Genomic DNA, 21,534 nt, shown 5'->3' with positions numbered 1-21,534 from the left:
AATTCTATCGAAATGTTTGATAGAATGCATGAAATAGTGAGATGAAAGTTTGAAATAAATTAAAAAGTTTCCAACTTGGCATGTAAATTTAGAACATGATTTCAGATTATTTAACTTCAAATACTTTAATCCCAATGTAATCTAATAAATTAATAAAACATCTATGTATTTGGGATTTGCAGTTTCCGACATAGTTGTCAATCGCGCATAGCGCCCAGTAGCACAATGGTTGTCGGTGGCTATAGCGCATAGTGAATAGCGTAGCGAGAGTTATTTGAAAGTAAAACGCCATAAGTATATAAATTTATAATATATAGCATATAGTAACATCAATTCAAAAATCTTAATTTTCAGCATAATATTCCATCAACTTTAATTGTAAAATGCTAAAACCTGAAATTATTTTAAGTTTTTTCATTGAAATATAATAGAAGACACAAAAATAAAACAAGAAATGCAAAAAAATATAATTTCTAGCAAAAACCTAAGTAAATACATGCCAAAAAGCCAAAATTAGAAAAAAAAAAAAGGACAGAAAAAATAAGCATTTAGCTTTGTTTTGCAATAGCGCCGCTATTTTAGCTATCGCGATTGTCACTATAGTGCCAATAGCGAGGATAGCGAGCGCTATTGCAAAGTCCATGGCGCGTAGCGCTCCGTAGCGATGTAGTGTCGCTTTGCTACGCTATTCGCTATAGCGAGGGCTACGGGGGCTATTGACAACTATGGTTTCCGAATCCATTTACCAGTCTTGATAATTGTTGTTTGAAATGAATTTCAAAACAATCAAACTCCGAATGCATTTTATTGCGTTAATTACCAATAATAGATCTCTTGTGAGATAATCTCACAAATCTTTATCTGTGAGACGGGTCAATCCTACCGATATTCACAATAAAAAGTAATACTCTTGGCATAAAAAATAATATTTTTTTATGGATGACCCAAATAAGAGATTTATCTTACATAATACGACCCGCGAGACCGTCTCACACAAGTTTTTGTCAATTATTAATATAGATTTCGGAGGATGGTTTGGACTCAATCAAACATTTTATTTATGGCTTTTTCTTCTCTCTTTTTTTTTTTTGGGGCCGAAGTAAGCTTTTGGTATCTACTTTAAAACAAATGTTAAAACTCTTAACGATTATTCATTTATATTCAAAAAATGTTATTCAATCTTTTTACCGGCTTCCTTGCAAGAAATGATAAAATATTCATTTGAAAACAAACTCTCCCCCAACTAACAAAGAGATATTGGCAGATCCAAAAGGTTTATCAATCCAGGATGCACCTTGTTAGATTTTACACTTTTCTTATAACATATTCACCGTCGAGAATAACTATCAATCGAACCCGATTATCGCAATTGCACAAGATACCTTTTTTTAGCTTCTAGGGTTTATTTCTCTCCAGACCTCTGGAAAAAAGATGAAAAAATGTTTGCTCTTTTTTGCAACTCATCGATGTAAAATTGGCAGTGAGTACTGATACAGTATTGATAAAATACACTTCTGCTGCGGTATATTCCCCAAAGAGCTCTATTTCGACAAAAAAGCGTTACAAGTTAAAATACAAAAAAAAAAAAAAAAAGTGGTAAAAAATACATCATGTTCTTGATGATTCCTGGCGCCGTAGGGGAATGCCTTCTCTACCAAAACCATCCTCATCGTCAGCGTATCTAGGAAGTTTCATGCTCATAGATAAAGAACCTACAACAAGATATGGATCAGAAAACCACGAACAAGTACTTACAGTGGAGTGTGTTTGGATAAGAAGTAGCAAAAACTCCTGCTTTATAAACTAGATAGTTTAGATCAAGCGCTTCCATAAACAAGTTCGCCAATTATATGCTCGCTGACCAGAATTGTGTTCCAAAAGTTTCCAAAAGTTTTGCATAGATTTCATCAACTCTGAGCTACAACTTAGAATATTAAATAGTGTATACCGTCAGCCATGTCTTTTGTTTTGTGAAGAAGAAAGGTTCCGGAAAGAATAGTCACAAAGCCACACATTTCTGTAACAATCTGGGTTAGATTCTGCCTGTCCCAGTCCTGTTCATGGTAAACAAAACCTTGTCAATCATAATATCACGAATTTTCATTACATCACTGGCGTTTTATTGCCCATTTGAGTATAACTGTCTACAATGAATTATTCACGGGAAAGCACAAAAGATCCAGCAAGATGTTTTTTTAACTATATTGTGTTCCACAATTTGCCCAGAACAAAAATTAATTGAGTGTGCAGATTGAAATGGTAGGTAACCAATAATGCCAATAATTCATAATAAACTACACGGACTTCACATATTTTCTCAAATAGCTTATATATTTATGTTCAATCAATTTCAGAAATATTTATAGAACCAAGCACCTGTGACAGAATGGTGCAAATCTAAGTTTTCAAGCCATGTAATAGTTTAAGGACCTCATCTTGATCACAGTAACATACAAACAGCCATAAGGGACAGTAGGAGAAATCTCCACTCCTTATCTGGCCGAAAAACATGATTGTGTGCATGATATATGTTTCCTCGTTACATGCCCTCGAGTATATGGTTCCCCCCAACAATATAACTTTTTTAACTGAGATTGGATATTGTGAACAACGATGGCAGTTTTACACTTGTTTATTATGAAACCATTATACCACCAAAATAACGTTCTTAATATTAATTAATCCATTGAGATGAATAATTAATTACCTTGAACATGATCACACTTGCCAATATAGTTAAGGATGTGAACGTGACGTAGTAAATAGGTGAAACTACAGCAGTGTTGAATGTGTCAAGAGCCTGCATTTAGATTTACAATAGATTAGAAAAGAAAGTTTATACAGGGACGTCATCCAAAACTACCTCTTGCAATACCACAGGAGAAAATCTATGGCATTAGAGGAAAAAACAGCCAGTATTAGACATTTACATGCCAAGTCAATAGAAATAAAGTTAGAAAAATTTGAGAATTCTCTCTTTGTTCAAGTAGTCAGACAAACAGACTCCCAACAGAATGAAAAACCAAACAAAAGTCGATGGCTAAATCAATATAACTGGCATGAACGGATAAACCGATAAAGTCCTATCTTCTGAGATAGCCACGCCTAAGGATGAACCCGCATGGTGGTAATGGTGTTGCTATCTGCTTTAAAACATAACAGACACATCAACACGGTAATAAAGAAATAACTGATATTATTTTACCTTATTTAAGTAATTCATTTGAGTAACCACGCAAGTACCAACAATTATAGCAAAAGCCCACGTCTGGGGATATATTAGCTGATTCATTCCTGACAATGTCAACTTCAAAGCAATTCCTAGTGCTTTTACGCTCATGACCTGCAAAGTCAGTGTTCACAGCATTTACAGAAACTACACAAACAAAAGCTTTTCTATATTTCTTATTTTCTTGATTTGACAGAACGAAAAGACAGATAACTCGAGAAGGAACAAATTATCCTATAAGAATTACCTACCGACAAGGAGCCAACTAGTGAACAAACACCAATGTAAAACATTATATGTGTCTGTCCATATTCTGGGATATAATGAAATACAAGTACGAGGACAATTGCCATCACCAGGGATGCATAGAAGAGAAACGCTGCAGGACAGATGTAACATTTATGCTCAGTAGGGAACATGGCATAAAAAAGATAGAGAAGAGTGCCGCAGTATGATCAACCAAGTAATAAAGAAAGCCGAAATGTGAAGTTACCTGGCTCAGTGGCAAGGTCCCAGACTTCTTTCACAGATTCAATCTCACGTTCTCGTGGAGCATGCAAGACAATAGTTGTGGAGCCCACAACACACAGAACACAGCCAAGAATACCAAAAATGTGTAACCTCTCCCGCAAAATAATGTGCGCAAGTACAGCACTGCAATATACTCACACGAATCAACGATCAAACAAGGCATTGTAACAAAGTCAACTAATGTCTCTGTAACGATATCATGCCTGATAATAATGCTGAGAGCTCCAAGAGGGGTCACTAGAATTGCTGGTGCAAATGCATAAGCCGCAAAATTTGCGATTTCTCCTAAAATCACTGCCCAACCAAAAATAAACAAAAAGAATTCTCAGTTTTAGAAATATAACAGGCTGACAATACTGCTTAAATTCAAAATGTTTTTCTATGTTGATTTTATTTTGTAAGGGTATAAACAAAAAAGAATGGTAACAAAAAATAATTGATTAAATTAGGAGAAGGAAGGGTACAATAAGAAACATAAATGAGCATAACAAGGGAACATGACAATATCATAATTACCCTAGAACAGTTAATAATGAGTAAGTCGATGGAATATTGTATTTGAGGGGTTGGCTTTCCACTCAAATGTGAACAAGTATATCAGGTTATATAACAACTGTCTGCTTAATGTCACTAGGTTCCAGTGGTTGAAATCCAGTCGTTCTCTCAACTTTTATATGGCTTTCACCAAGTAGAGAAATTTTTTGTTTCCTCTTCACCGCCTTTCACAGAGACTGGCTCAGTTGAAAACATCTCACCGATACACTGGTTCCAGTCAGTACAGTTTTTATACTAGCATTAAGCTCTTTTATGGTATCTTACTTCCCCAAGCCCATCACCACAGGAATAAAGAAGTATTCGAAACCACCACCAAAAAGGACTTACGGGAGGATTAAAACCAATAACTTCCGGCCACGCAAAGGTGCCAATCTATGGAACAAAATTCACAAAACACAACGTCATTACTTCAGCCACTTCAACCTTCAAATTGCTCTCATATATAAGTGATCACTTCAAATTGCTCTCATATATAAGTGATCAAATTCTCTTTCAGGCCACATATCAACATTGAACCTAGCAAGGCTGTAACTCTTATCATAATATGTCAAAAACTGATATGAATTAATGGAATAAAACATGAACAGAATCAATCTTGGAATGGAGATGAGATATGAATGGAATTATAGTTATATTTCATTACAGTGATTGTACTAAAAAAAATAATGAATTATATTTAATAATCAAATGTTTTTTAATTAAAAATTTGTTCAAGAAATATTATTGTTATTGTTATTATTATTATTGTTAAAATAATAGTAAAAATAATAATTGATGCTCTATTAATTATTTTAAAATTAACGTTATCACATAACTATATTATTATTTTATTTGATAAAATTATTATCATTTAATAAAATATTATGGTGATTATTATCAAATAAATATTTATTTTATGTTTTTATTTTATTATATGTTTATATATTAATATTATTATCATGATTATTTACTTATGATTTTATATATTTTAGATATTAATGTTAACAGATTATTAAATTATCTATCATTTTATATTTTATTGTTAATATATGTATATATTATTTTATTATTGTTTATACAATTTTTATTTATTATTATATAATGTTTTATTTATTATTATAATTATTATAAAAATAAAAGTACGTAAAATAATAATGATAATATATATTATTTATTATTATCAATTATTTATTATTATTGTTATCATTATGATGAATATATAGATTTAAATTAGTTAAACTAAATAAGGTAAAATATGTAAGAATTGAGAGTGGAAATAATCATTCTCATCTAAAATGGATGGAATGACCATCCACATGAACACGAGAATAGTCATTCCCATTGGACTGAGTATTTTCATTCCAATGTCTTACCAAGTATAAATATATAGAATGGGATCCTACCAAGCACGCCCCAAGAGTTTTACCATACACGTGATTCCTCTCCATAAACCAACACACATGAAAGGCACTGATTCTCATTCATTTAATCACTAATGAAATGATATCTTCCAAAATTTATCAAGATGTTAACATGATAAAATTATCATATGCCAATGACAAATCTTGCTTCTCTATACCACATGCTGAAAACTGATAACAAAAGAGCTCCGAACTGTACCAACAAATGGAGCTTCAGGATGCAACCCTAGTCATGACCAACATTCAACAAATTCCAGGGCTACACATGTAGAACCCGTAAATCAGTAGACGTATAAGCCATGCATAATTCTAGATTTTTAAATTTAATTGACTTCATTGCATAATTATTTTAAATGCATTTATTTGAAGTTAATTATTCATTATTTCAGTTCAGTAGTTTGATTTTTAGCATTTCAGTTATTTCAGTGAGGCCGGACTGGAGTTGGAGTTTTGAGATAGAATTTAAGATTTGAGAAATATTTCCAGAAGTTAATTTAGCTAGCAAGTAAGTTCATTTAAGTTAATAAAGAAGTTTAAGGAATTATTTAAGTTAGTTGAGGATTTTAATTTAAATTATTGGAGGTGATTAAGAAATGAGCTCATTTAAGTTACTTAATTAAGGGGTTAGTTCACTAAATTAATTAAAGGATTAGTAAGGCTTTTAAGGGTTATTAAATTACTAGATAATCAATTTCCCCCTACCATTTATCATGCATTTTCGGCCACACCCCTAGAAGAACAAACTAGGACTTGCCAACTCACCTTTGACCCATTCTTGGTTGATTAGCATGCTAATTCTTTTAGCTATTTTTCCACCTTAATTAATTAATACTAGACCACTATCCTAACCCTTGTTTGGCATGATAAAATCGGCCACTATAGTCTAGAATCACCCAAGAGATCATTAGATAGCAATTCAAAATTCAAAATTCAAATGCATGAAGACTTGGTCTTGATATGATCCTATTTTTGTGCACCCTTCTCCTCACCTTCATAACCATCACTCCCCCTCCACCTCCACCGAAAATAAGACCCCTTTTCAGTAGAAAAAACGTGATTAACAGCTAGGGAGAAAGGGAGAAAAATCGAGAGCCAAGAAAGGTAGAGAAGCAAGCCACTCCGTCTCCTCCGCGCCGTCTCGTCTCTTCTTTTCGTTTTCTTTCGAAACGAAACCAGGCATGTCTAGATTTCTTTCAAACCTCAATCAAGTCATATTATCATTTATTTTTCAGTACATGATCATGTTTTAGCAAGTAAAAATCGAGATCCATGTCAAAATATTTTGGAACACACATGCAGAATTTTCGACTTCCCTTGACAAGCTTCACGTTTTTCTGAGTTTTGATGGTTTCAGGTATTGGATCGACTCCAGGCTCCCAAGGCGGCTTGTATACATGTAGTAGGATGCATTAGGACCATGTTGGTCCATTCAAACCAGCCCCATGCTTGCTGGAAATTCAGAATGACAGCAAGTTCCCCATAAGTGCAGAAATGTGATTCGAAAATTCAGTTTGTTGTCATGGAGGAAGGATCTGATCTTGGCTGCCCCAAGGGCCTATAGCCATGGTTGGATCACTTCCCTAGCATGTCTAAGACGTGACTAAGTTGCCCTTTTGGTGGCTTGGTCCATGGTTCATCGGTTTTTAATCAAAACGTCACAACAGCCCCTATACCCCTTCGGCTTCTTCATTTGTTCAGCTTTTGGTTCGTTCTTTTGTTGCTTGGTATGGATCTTGGTTGGCCTATGGCCCTTAGCCACGGTTCATATCATGCTCCTAGATGTCTAGATCGTGCCATGGTCAATCAAATGGCCACTGGAACGACGCAAGACATCGATCATAGCATAAACACTACACACGCATGCACGTTGCTCTCGGTTGGACCCTTCGGTTAAGATTTGGTGTGATGCGGATTGTGGCTGGCCTAGGGCCCTTAGCCATGGTTCAAATCATTCCTTGAGATGTTGGTAAGAGTCCCTGGTCGGTGGTTCACGCCCCTAATGGCCGATAGTCTCGAAACCAATGCAAGTCTTGTAGTGCGCAGCTGCTGTATTTTTTGACAGCAAGTATGCTGCTGTTCAGAAGCGTCGTTTGAGTTCTTGGTTGGCTTTTAGCCCATGGCCTTGGACTGGACAGTGCCTCATTGAGTTAGGAAGGTCATGTTTTCGACCGTTCGTCATTTGGATCATTTTTGAGGTCGTACGAGAATTTACGGTGCAATGTGCCAAATTGACTCTCGAAAGAGCGTTCGTGTTTTGGCCTCCATTTCACCTAGATTTCGACCCTATCATTTTAGGAACATTATTTTATGATTTTTCAGCGTATTTTAATCATGACTATACGTCAGTTCAGTGTCGGTTCAGGTTGGCTCTGAGTCATGATTAAATGCGAAGTCATTAGGCGTCATTAGTCGCATCTTTTGAACGTAAATTGCATAGTTGGTCATGTTTAAGCTATTGCATATTTTTCATGGCACAGTTAGGTTGCAGCGAGCCTGGGAACGATCCAATCCAATCCAGTTGGTAAAATTACAGAAATTTTCATTACGCCAGTTAATTATTTTACGTGCATTAAACAGAAAATGTTTATTTTTGAGATTTATGCGATATGGCTTGTGGTTCATTCACTATGTGGGAGTGTTATTTTATACGGTCGCCAGTGACCGATCAGTTCAGTATGGTACCACCCGGTCGCCAGTGACCGGCCAGCTCAGTTCAGTTTCAGCCTCCCCGGTAGCCAGTTACCGATCAGTTCAGCTTAGTGCAGTGGCCACAGGCGTAACACATAATCTCAACAGAAAATTTTACCAGATATTTCAGTACAGGCTCCAAGGAGCAAATATTTTTACAGTGATTTCCAGTTCAGTTATGCACGTATTATAATTGCTCAGTACAGATTATTTTCAGTATGCCTCAGGACAGGATATTTTATCCCATGCATATTTTAAATTCAGATTTTTACTCGTTAGATGCGATTTATGCATGCTGAGTCTTTAGGCTTACTAGACTTGATTGTTGTAGGTACTGATGAGGCCAGGGCCGAGGGCGGGGACCAGTGAGCCAGCTTGGGTCGGCAGTAGTGGCACCCGAGGACCTCAGTGCAGCAGTTGTTATGTTATTCCGCAAACAATTTTTATCAGTTGTTGGATATTTTTAAATCGTTGTTGTTGGCAAAACTTTGATTTTCTTCCGCTGCAATATTTTGAAATATTGAACTTGATTCACCAGTGATTTTATGAATGAGGCCATTTAAGTTCTTTTAAAAAGAAAATTTTTAATTTTCCGCAAATTTTCAAGCAAGTAGTTCGAGGGCCTTCACAGTTGGTATCAGAGCGGTGGTTCTGTATAGGGTTTCACTACTACTGACCGCGAGAAGCTCACGAAGCCACGCCTTTGGTCTGTAAGTTTTTCAGTTCAGCATTTTGTTCAGCATTTTAGTTAAAGCATGAATTAGTTTGTCAGCATGCTTCCAGATTTTTCAGTACTTCAGTGTCCATTTAAAATAAATTATGGAATTATGCATGTTAGTTACGTATGGGTTATGTTGGAACAGTATGCCCCCTAGACGCATTTTAGAGCGCAACAGAGAGGAGGAGCCTCGCCGAGAGGACAGAGAGGAGCATAGACCGGAGGGAGACCTACCACCTCCTCCACCGCCCCCACCGGACATGAGTGCCCAGATGTTAGCTGGGATGGCACAGTTCTTCGCACAGTTTGCGGGGGGCAATGCCGCAGCCGTAGCCGCAGCCGCAGCCAGGCCGACAGGGCCCGAGGCTGTGTATGAGCGATTCATGAAGATGCGCCCGAAGGAATTCTCTGGGGCATCTGACCCCATGGTTGCCGAGGGATGGATCAAATCCCTCGAGGTTATCTTCGATTTTATGGAGCTTGGGGACGCAGACCGAGTCCGATGTGCCACCTACTTGTTCACTGGAGACGCCCGCTTATGGTGGGAAGGAGCTTCGGTAGCCCTGACATTGGCTACACTTTCTTGGACCCGCTTTACGGAGGTTTTCTACTCCAAGTATTTTGCTGAGGAGGTTCGCACCAGGCTGACCACCGAGTTCATGAGTCTGAGACAGGGGGATATGTCGGTTACAGAGTTTATCCGTAAGTTCGAGAGGGGCTGTCACTTTGTGCCCCTGATAGCGAATGATGCCAGAGCCAAGCTGATGCACTTCCTGGTGGGTTTACGGCCGATCTTGCGCCGGGATGTTAGGGTATCTGACCCTGCTACTTATGAGATTGCCGTCTCCAAGGCCTTAGCCGCAGAGCAGGATCTGCGGGATATCGAGAGGGATCGCCAGGGCAAGCGCCCAGTCCAGGCACCGCACCGCCCTCCTCCTCATCAGCATCAGCAGCAGAATAAGAGGCCTTTTCATGGACCGCCCAGGAACAGAGGCCAGCAGCAGCAGCGGGGACGCCCAGCCCCGAGGACTCAGGAGCACCCAGTCTGTCCCAGGTGCTCACGTCGCCATCCTGGAGCATGTATGGCTGGCTCAGGAAAGTGTTTTAAGTGTGGCAGTCCAGACCACATGTTGCTGCAGTGTCCTCAGAGGAATCTGCCTACCCAAGGCAGAGTTTTTGCTCTCCATGCCGCGGAAACCAACCCGGAGACTATGTTGTTGACAGGTACCTCTAAACTTTAAGTTATTCTTCGAATTTCAGCATTTTGGGAATCGGGATTTAGATTTTGAACTTAGAACTGTTATAGGATTGCATGCTCTACTCAGATTTATTTCGGGGAAATTAAGCTAGAGGAACCTTGACCTTTGCATGTCTATAAGTTTAGATCTTGTAGTGGGATTCAACTTAGAGCTCCGCTCTTTCAGGGAGAATTTTTATATCTGGTTCCGCTACCAAGGCCTTGATAGATTCAGGGGCCACTCACTCATTTATTTCGGAGGTCTTTGCAAACTTTCTCAAGATCCAGACCATTGGGCTAGATACAGCCTTTTCAGTAGTGTTGCCATCAGGCGAGGAGATGGCAGCTACCAATGTTATCCGAGATATAGACCTTGAGCTGCACGGTAATCTTGTTTATGCGGATCTGATCGTGTTACCGATGCCGGAATTTGACATCATCCTAGGGATGGACTGGCTATTGAAGAACAGAGTGTTGATAGACTTCCAGCGGAGATCCGTTCTTGTCCGACCGCCTGGAATGGAGCAGTTCTTATTTGAGCCGGACAGGTACTTTCCTTTACCGCGCATTATTCCTTATGTTCAGGCTAGGAAGCTCATGCATAGAGGGTGTCGGGCATTTCTAGCAACCTTTTTATCTGTCCCCGAGGAACCCAGCCAGTCAGCCTCAGATGTTCCGATAGTTAAAGATTTCTTAGACGTTTTTCCCGAAGACGTCTCTGGTATGCCACCAGAGAGAGAGGTGGAGTTTTCCATTGAGCTTATGCCAGGTACGACTCCGATATCCAAAGCGCCATACCGACTAGCACCGACAGAGATGGCAGAGCTTAAGAAGCAGATTCAGGAACTTCTCGACAAGGAGTTCATTCGCCCGAGCTTTTCTCCATGGGGCGCGCCAGTCTTATTCGTGAAAAAGAAGGATGGCTCGATGAGGCTTTGCATTGACTACCGAGAGTTGAACAGGGTTACAGTGAAGAATAAATACCCACTGCCGAGGATTGAGGATCTGTTTGACCAGTTGCAGGGAGCTTCGATTTTCTCCAAGATAGATTTGCGTTCCGGTTATCACCAGTTGAGGGTGAGAGATGCTGATGTCTCGAAGACAGCTTTCAGGACTCGTTATGGTCACTACGAGTTCCTTGTGATGCCGTTCGGTCTGACGAATGCGCCAGCGATCTTCATGGATCTAATGAATCGCGTATTTCAGCCGTACCTCGACCAGTTTGTGATAGTGTTCATAGATGACATTCTCGTCTACTCCAAGAGTCGGGAGGAGCACAGCAGGCATCTGACCACAGTGTTGCAGACATTGCAGAAACATAAACTATTCGCAAAGTTCAGTAAGTGCGAATTCTGGTTAGAGAAGGTGGCGTTCTTGGACCACATTGTTTCTAGCAGTGGCATTGAGGTAGACCCGGCGAAAGTTGCAGCAGTCAGAGATTGGGTTGTGCCTCAAAATGCATCAGAGATCCGCAGTTTTCTTGGGCTAGCAGGATATTACAGGAAGTTCATTCAGGGATTCTCATCCATTGCCGTTCCACTCACAGCACTGACCAAGAAAAATGTGAAGTTTGTGTGGAGCGAGGAGTGTCAGAAGAGCTTCGATACTTTGAAGCAAGCTCTTATTTCAGCACCAGTTTTGGCTGTACCGTCAGGATCCGGCGAGTTTGTCCTTTATACCGATGCTTCGAAGCTTGGTTTAGGTGCAGTTTTGATGCAGCATGGGAGAGTGATAGCGTATGCTTCTCGACAGCTGAAAATCCACGAGAAGAATTACCCTACCCATGATCTGGAGTTAGCGGCCGTAGTTTTTGCTTTGAAGATTTGGAGGCACTATCTGTATGGAGAGAAGTGCCAGATCTTTACCGACCATAAGAGCCTCAAGTATTTCTTTACGCAGAAGGAGCTGAACATGCGTCAGAGACGTTGGTTGGAGCTTGTGAAAGACTACGATTGTGACATTAGCTACCACCCGGGTAAAGCTAATGTAGTTGCGGATGCTTTGAGCAGGAAAGTCGCAGTGATGGCTCATTTGACGATTCAGAAACCTCTTCAGATCGAGATGCAGAGGTTTGATCTTGAGACTTACCCTCGAGGTAGAGTTCCTCGTTTATCTACCTTGACTATCCAGTCCTCTCTTATTGACCGTATTCGCAGCGGTCAGGCAGCAGATGAGCAGTTGGCACAGTGGAAGAAGAGAGATGAAGCTAAGGGCAGTGTTTTGTATTCAGTCAGCGACGGTATTGTGAGATACCGAGATAGGATATGGGTTCCTAGCAGTGATTCTATCCGAGCAGACATCTTATCAGAGGCCCATACGTCCCCGTACTCCATTCACCCTGGGAGTACGAAGATGTACAAAGATCTGCAGCTACTGTATTGGTGGCCAGGGATGAAGAAGGACATCAGGCGTTTTGTATCCGAGTGCCTGACTTGCCAGTTAGTGAAGGCCGAGCATCAGAGACCAGCAGGTTTGCTCAAGCCTCTTCCTATTCCCGAGTGGAAGTGGGAGAACATTACCATGGACTTTGTGACCGAATTGCCGAGGTCAGCCAGAGGATCGAATGCTATCTGGGTGATTGTAGATCGTCTTACCAAATCAGCGCACTTCTTGCCTATTAAGACGACTTTCACCATGGTTCAGTATGCAGAGCTGTATATCCGAGAGATAGTCCGACTCCATGATATTCCAGTTTCTATCGTATCCGACAGAGATCCCAGATTCACTTCCTCGTTTTGGAAGAGTTTGCATTCGACTTTGGGTACGAAGTTGCTGTTTAGCACAGCTTTCCATCCGCAGACAGATGGACAGTCGGAGCGAGTTATTCAGATCTTAGAGGATCTTCTTCGCGCTTGCGTCATTGATTTCTCTGGGAGTTGGGAGTCGAACTTACCATTGGTAGAGTTCACCTATAACAACAGTTTCCAGTCGTCCATAGGTATGGCTCCGTATGAAGCGCTGTATGGCCGCAAGTGTAGATCTCCTGTTCATTGGGATGAAGTAGGAGAGAGAGCAGAGTTGGGTCCAGAGATTGTTCAGCAGGCAGCAGATGTAGTAGTCAGGATCCGTGATAGAATGAGGACTGCTCAGAGCCGACAGAAGAGTTATGCCGATCAGCGGAGGAGAGAGTTAGAGTTTGCAGTGGGCGATCATGTCTTCGTGAAAGTGGCACCTATGAAGGGTGTCATGAGATTTGGCAAGAAAGGGAAGCTCAGTCCGAGATTCATTGGACCGTTTGAGATCCTCGACAGAGTTGGGACGCTAGCGTATCGTATGGCTCTTCCGCCAAATCTGGCCGGAGTACACAATGTCTTTCACGTCTCCATGCTGAGGAAGTATATGGCAAATCCTTCGCATGTGCTGAATTTCGAGCCGTTGCAGCTTACTCCGAACTTATCTTATGAGGAGAGACCCGTGCAGATCTTAGACAGACAGGAGAAGAAACTTCGGAACAAGTTGGTTAAGCGAGTCAAAGTCAAATGGCTCAACCATTCAGAGGAGGAAGCTACGTGGGAGTCTGAGCCGGAGATGAGAAGTCGATACCCTGAGTTATTCGGTGAGTTCTAATTTCGAGGACGAAATTTATTTAAGGGGGGAAGGATTGTAGAACCCGTAAATCAGTAGACGTATAAGCCATGCATAATTCTAGATTTTTAAATTTAATTGACTTCATTGCATAATTATTTTAAATGCATTTATTTGAAGTTAATTATTCATTATTTCAGTTCAGTAGTTTGATTTTTAGCATTTCAGTTATTTCAGTGAGGCCGGACTGGAGTTGGAGTTTTGAGATAGAATTTAAGATTTGAGAAATATTTCCAGAAGTTAATTTAGCTAGCAAGTAAGTTCATTTAAGTTAATAAAGAAGTTTAAGGAATTATTTAAGTTAGTTGAGGATTTTAATTTAAATTATTGGAGGTGATTAAGAAATGAGCTCATTTAAGTTACTTAATTAAGGGGTTAGTTCACTAAATTAATTAAAGGATTAGTAAGGCTTTTAAGGGTTATTAAATTACTAGATAATCAATTTCCCCCTACCATTTATCATGCATTTTCGGCCACACCCCTAGAAGAACAAACTAGGACTTGCCAACTCACCTTTGACCCATTCTTGGTTGATTAGCATGCTAATTCTTTTAGCTATTTTTCCACCTTAATTAATTAATACTAGACCACTATCCTAACCCTTGTTTGGCATGATAAAATCGGCCACTATAGTCTAGAATCACCCAAGAGATCATTAGATAGCAATTCAAAATTCAAAATTCAAATGCATGAAGACTTGGTCTTGATATGATCCTATTTTTGTGCACCCTTCTCCTCACCTTCATAACCATCACTCCCCCTCCACCTCCACCGAAAATAAGACCCCTTTTCAGTAGAAAAAACGTGATTAACAGCTAGGGAGAAAGGGAGAAAAATCGAGAGCCAAGAAAGGTAGAGAAGCAAGCCACTCCGTCTCCTCCGCGCCGTCTCGTCTCTTCTTTTCGTTTTCTTTCGAAACGAAACCAGGCATGTCTAGATTTCTTTCAAACCTCAATCAAGTCATATTATCATTTATTTTTCAGTACATGATCATGTTTTAGCAAGTAAAAATCGAGATCCATGTCAAAATATTTTGGAACACACATGCAGAATTTTCGACTTCCCTTGACAAGCTTCACGTTTTTCTGAGTTTTGATGGTTTCAGGTATTGGATCGACTCCAGGCTCCCAAGGCGGCTTGTATACATGTAGTAGGATGCATTAGGACCATGTTGGTCCATTCAAACCAGCCCCATGCTTGCTGGAAATTCAGAATGACAGCAAGTTCCCCATAAGTGCAGAAATGTGATTCGAAAATTCAGTTTGTTGTCATGGAGGAAGGATCTGATCTTGGCTGCCCCAAGGGCCTATAGCCATGGTTGGATCACTTCCCTAGCATGTCTAAGACGTGACTAAGTTGCCCTTTTGGTGGCTTGGTCCATGGTTCATCGGTTTTTAATCAAAACGTCACAACAGCCCCTATACCCCTTCGGCTTCTTCATTTGTTCAGCTTTTGGTTCGTTCTTTTGTTGCTTGGTATGGATCTTGGTTGGCCTATGGCCCTTAGCCACGGTTCATATCATGCTCCTAGATGTCTAGATCGTGCCATGGTCAATCAAATGGCCACTGGAACGACGCAAGACATCGATCATAGCATAAACACTACACACGCATGCACGTTGCTCTCGGTTGGACCCTTCGGTTAAGATTTGGTGTGATGCGGATTGTGGCTGGCCTAGGGCCCTTAGCCATGGTTCAAATCATTCCTTGAGATGTTGGTAAGAGTCCCTGGTCGGTGGTTCACGCCCCTAATGGCCGATAGTCTCGAAACCAATGCAAGTCTTGTAGTGCGCAGCTGCTGTATTTTTTGACAGCAAGTATGCTGCTGTTCAGAAGCGTCGTTTGAGTTCTTGGTTGGCTTTTAGCCCATGGCCTTGGACTGGACAGTGCCTCATTGAGTTAGGAAGGTCATGTTTTCGACCGTTCGTCATTTGGATCATTTTTGAGGTCGTACGAGAATTTACGGTGCAATGTGCCAAATTGACTCTCGAAAGAGCGTTCGTGTTTTGGCCTCCATTTCACCTAGATTTCGACCCTATCATTTTAGGAACATTATTTTATGATTTTTCAGCGTATTTTAATCATGACTATACGTCAGTTCAGTGTCGGTTCAGGTTGGCTCTGAGTCATGATTAAATGCGAAGTCATTAGGCGTCATTAGTCGCATCTTTTGAACGTAAATTGCATAGTTGGTCATGTTTAAGCTATTGCATATTTTTCATGGCACAGTTAGGTTGCAGCGAGCCTGGGAACGATCCAATCCAATCCAGTTGGTAAAATTACAGAAATTTTCATTACGCCAGTTAATTATTTTACGTGCATTAAACAGAAAATGTTTATTTTTGAGATTTATGCGATATGGCTTGTGGTTCATTCACTATGTGGGAGTGTTATTTTATACGGTCGCCAGTGACCGATCAGTTCAGTATGGTACCACCCGGTCGCCAGTGACCGGCCAGCTCAGTTCAGTTTCAGCCTCCCCGGTAGCCAGTTACCGATCAGTTCAGCTTAGTGCAGTGGCCACAGGCGTAACACATAATCTCAACAGAAAATTTTACCAGATATTTCAGTACAGGCTCCAAGGAGCAAATATTTTTACAGTGATTTCCAGTTCAGTTATGCACGTATTATAATTGCTCAGTACAGATTATTTTCAGTATGCCTCAGGACAGGATATTTTATCCCATGCATATTTTAAATTCAGATTTTTACTCGTTAGATGCGATTTATGCATGCTGAGTCTTTAGGCTTACTAGACTTGATTGTTGTAGGTACTGATGAGGCCAGGGCCGAGGGCGGGGACCAGTGAGCCAGCTTGGGTCGGCAGTAGTGGCACCCGAGGACCTCAGTGCAGCAGTTGTTATGTTATTCCGCAAACAATTTTTATCAGTTGTTGGATATTTTTAAATCGTTGTTGTTGGCAAAACTTTGATTTTCTTCCGCTGCAATATTTTGAAATATTGAACTTGATTCACCAGTGATTTTATGAATGAGGCCATTTAAGTTCTTTTAAAAAGAAAATTTTTAATTTTCCGCAAATTTTCAAGCAAGTAGTTCGAGGGCCTTCACAACACACCCCAAATCTTGACAGCTATTTCTTGAGAATGACCATTAACAAAGGCAATTTGAGAAAGAAGGTCCTATGGAGATACATGTTGTACAGGCTACTTGCACATTGACATGTTGGCTTTAATACAAGCCATTAGAATAAGAGATACAACATTCATTCATTCTTCTGATCATTATAATTGTTTAAATGTATCGAGAAAAGCAATAAACTTTTACACTTGGATAAGAATAACCATTAACCCCACCAATATGAGCTCGGTATCTCCATGCCAGTATCAACACATCATCACTAATAAAATATGTATGGTGAGAGAAACATTGGGAGAAGATCAAACAAGTCTTTGGGTCCCCAAACTATAGAGACACCAACGTTAAATTCGGTAGCTCAACTATTGATATCATAAAGCCAAAAAGTGTCAGCATAAAATGGGAACAATCATCTCCATCACAATCACTCATTGAATACAGTAAAGAATATAATCTTTAGATTTCCAGTGGGGTTAATCATTTCCTTTTAACAAGCACAACATATATCAGTATTAACAATCTCATCCACATACTGATGAATAAAGGCATGATTATTTGATGCAGTTGATCAAACAAGGATAAATATCTAGTTTTTCTTGATATATATGCAGGAGCAACTAAACAAACTTCGTCAGTTGACTCCATGGTAAAAAAGAAAAAAATTATTAGTTTCTTTTTCGGATTACCATGAGTGCTACATGTAAAATGATGTTGTTCAGTTGAAATATACTTGTCATAAACTATCTCCAACTTAATCGAGAAACAAATAGAATAGACGTACTTGTTATCATGCCTGTCCACCATAGTGGCTCATATAGATATGAATAACCTCCAACTCCTGCAGAAAACAAATATTATGAGAAAAATTTAAACAGAGATTCAAGGAGAAAATTTGACCAAAAAGCAAATATCTCAGGCAACAAAAGGTAGGATGACATGCATGTTAATTATAAAAGAAATTACAAGCAATGTGAGAAAAACACTTGGCTATACGAAAGATGTGTTATCACTACAATAGTGGCTAACACAAACTACTATTGGGAAATAACAGCAATCCTATGCGATCATTAGTATGTCCACAACTTATTGCCGTAATCTTTTCCAAAACTTAACAGCAGTACGATACTGCACTTTTTTTATTAGCTCCAGTAAACAGAAAAGACAATTCAACAAATGAACCATTGCTGCATTTGTCTTAGTGCAACTTTTTGATGTGCTTCTGAATAGGCAGAAAGTTGACAACATAATAATCTATAACAGTAAGTTACCCACAGCAACTCCGCTCATTTTTTTACCTACTGTTGATATGAAAATGGAAGCTGCAATATCTACAATGTTAAAGACTCTCATAATTATCTCCTTAAGGAAGCAGTTAGAAAACTGTTTCATGATGCTGGTCTGTGAACGGTGGTTTCATCCAATAATTTTTGTGACAAGTCAACACACATCATAACAAAAAGCCAATGTTGCTTACACAAAGGTTGCTCTTGGTTTAGGTGATGGAATTAGTATAATAAATCATACTATGATTATTAAATTGCTTGACTCCCTGGATGTTCATCTCACGGAACTTATCAGGATGACAGGCACCAAATAGGAGACATTGAATGAGCATTGCAAGACAAAATAAAGCTAAATTAAACTCAAGTCTAAGACAATCAAATGCTGTCTCATCTTCAAGTATACAGCAGTTTCTAGCATCCAAAACCCATATAGCATACTTCACTCCCCCAACAAAATCAGTTCACCCATAAAACTACTTCAGTAAATTATATTGAGTGTTCATGAAGGTTTCAACGGGTAAGGAAGTTGCAAAAAATAACAATCAGATTCAAACTTCATCGCCGCTAATCAAGACAATCTATTAAAGACACCAACACTAAATCCAAGAACTCAAACTACAAAACCATGGCTTCTTGAAAATAAATTCTGCCTGGTCTTCCTAAAACTGTTTCAATAAAGAGCTAATCAGCAATCTAGAAATGCTTAACACCCTCGAATTGAGCAAACAAAAACGCGAAACTAAAGGTTTTGGGTTAGCCGGTTGATGCCCACAGATCTTTCCATGTCAGGTAACATATCCAATACAGGACTTCAAGGAAGTCAAACTCGATACAGGACACGTCTGCCTGGAATTGATCTGAGCAGCAATTTCAAATATGTTCATCATGCAAACAAAATCACGATCAAGAAGATACTACCAAAAGTACAATCTAGCAAAATAGCAGCACTTGCAACACTTCCAAATCCAAAAAACACTTGAAACATCTCTAGACAAAATTCAAAACGCCTCCACTTGCTCAATTTTCAACATTTCCGAAATTGAAGCGAGAATAAATTAAGTAAACAGTTACAGATAAAGCGCCAATAAAAATTACCAGCCCTGACGCCGGAAGCACCTGCTTTCTTTAGTCCCTTTTTCTTAACAATGAAGCTCGCCCCAATGAAAAAGCTGGAAGACAAACCTAAAACTAGCCCTTTTATATTATCAGATGACATCCCCTTATACGAATCTGCAGCCGCAGCCGCCAAACTCATATCCGAAGCTGCCATCTTTACTATATACAGTAAAGCACAAAAAACCCAGAAGAGCAATCTATCGCAAACCCATCGTAAACCACTTGAACAACAAAAATTTGCACCAAACAAATGGGTTCTCTATTTTCCCCCAAATTTTCGGGTTAACTCCAACTCCAACTCCACCCCAGTAAAACTACACTGAGAAAGGATCCTGAAGTGAGATTCGCACAAAAGAATTCAATTGAAATGGGATTCCCTCTGATGTTTTAAGGAAAGATTTGTCGCTGTCGGCGATGGACATAAGCGAAAGATTGATAAAATGGATGGCTGGCAGTGACGAAAGCACAGCTGTGAAATGGGATTTTAGAATATAATTTTGTGGATCGGAAGAGTAATTGCAGTAAATATTTTTTACCGAGCTGAGATTTTCCTCGACTGGGGTTCTTGGTGGATAGATTGGCAACAACGCAAAGCCACTCGCAGACCCCGACAAGTAAAATCCGCGTGATTGCCTTTCTGGTAACAATTCGTCAACAGGGAATCATATATATACACGAAAAGTATTCAATCAGAGATACGAGGAATCAAGATCGTGTTGCTGTCTTCACTTTGGATGGGAAATTACTTCGAATTTTGATTTCGTTACATCGATTTTTTTCGCACCTACAGTATAATTATATTTCCTTTCGAGGACTAGTCATATTGCTTGTCGTTACTATTTTATAAAAGCTGATTGGTCTTGAAAAAATTATTTGGATATATGATACGAAGGTCTCGTAAATATGTGATATGTGTCAGATCAATTCATATTTAAATAAAAATTAATATTTTTAAAAGTAAGTTTTTTGTGATCAGATCAAACGAATCTTTATATGTGAGACTGGTCAACCTTATCGATATTCACAATAAAAAGTAATACTTTTAGCATAAAAAGTAATAATTTTTCATTGATTACCCAAATAAGATATCTGTATCACAAAATACGACCCGTGAGATCGTCTCACACAAGTTTTTGCCTATTTTTAATATAAAATTGTAATATTTTTTTCATAAATAAAGTCGAGTTGAAGATCAGTATCATAAAATTGACTTGTAAGACAATAAAATATGAGTTTTTGTGTTGAAATAAAAAATTATGTCATATGAAACACTTGTGCTCTGTTGCGAGTTGATATAGTTCATTTCACCGTCATGTCATCATTCCAAAGATTTTTTTTTTAAAAAAAGACAAAAATATACTAAAATGAACTTCTTGTTCTAAAACTAAAATTTGATGACTTATAGAATAAAATTCAAAATAGGTTTAAATATATAATCAATTTTTTTAATATAATATATGAACAATTTTAAGACCAAATCAGTTACCTTCCTAACATTATTATAGAACACAATTATTATAAATTTATGTGATGGAAGGTTTTTTCAATTTCAGTCATAAAAATGATTAAACCACTACGAGTTCTCTATGTTTATGATAACTCATATACAAATGATCCATCTATTATAAGCATTAGAGCATCTCCAACCCATCTCTATTTATGGGTTGGTGCTCCAACCCAACTCCAAATGCAATCTCCATTTTGGAGATTGCAATAGTGATCTTCCATTTTTGGAGGATCGTTATTCATTTGAAGATCAATATGAAGATGCCATCCAAATTACTGAAATGTCATCATAACAATTGCAAAATAGTCCTTTTATATTTTTATGTAATTGTTTTGCTCTATTTTATATTATTATATTTCAAATTATTTAATTAATTAATTTTAATGTTAAATAATTTTTAAACTTAGTTAATTTATTTTAATTGTTTTATTATTTTCATGAATTAATTATAAGTCTATTGTTTATAATAATCATGAAATGGAAATAATAAACAAAATAATGATCACAAAAACTAATAACATAATTTATTAGAAACACTTATTGTCTATTTAATTTATTTAACTTGATAAACATGCGATTTTTTTAGATGA

The 21,534-nt window shown here is 38.6% G+C and overlaps 1 protein-coding gene across 1 annotated transcript; it reads right to left on the bottom strand.

The window, feature by feature from the left end:
- Positions 1-1,525: 1,525 nt before the first annotated feature.
- On the bottom strand, positions 1,526-20,211 carry LOC142553979 (putative magnesium transporter NIPA4). Its single transcript, XM_075664569.1, has 9 exons — positions 19,417-20,211; positions 17,820-17,876; positions 3,964-4,054; positions 3,723-3,883; positions 3,481-3,608; positions 3,206-3,343; positions 2,708-2,800; positions 1,949-2,054; positions 1,526-1,712 (listed from the first exon to the last, which is right to left on the bottom strand). Exons 1-9 carry the CDS (start codon positions 19,589-19,591, stop codon positions 1,609-1,611), a joined length of 1,053 nt encoding a protein of 350 aa, XP_075520684.1. The 5' UTR covers positions 19,592-20,211; the 3' UTR covers positions 1,526-1,608.
- Between the last annotated feature and the right edge of the window lie 1,323 nt (positions 20,212-21,534).

Source organism: Primulina tabacum, chromosome 8, assembly GCF_025594145.1.
Source record: "Primulina tabacum isolate GXHZ01 chromosome 8, ASM2559414v2, whole genome shotgun sequence".
In the NCBI taxonomy this organism is placed as follows: Eukaryota; Viridiplantae; Streptophyta; class Magnoliopsida; order Lamiales; family Gesneriaceae; genus Primulina; species Primulina tabacum.
The sequence above is the reverse complement of the archived record's forward strand: the minus strand, read 5'-3'. Positions and strand labels throughout refer to the sequence as shown.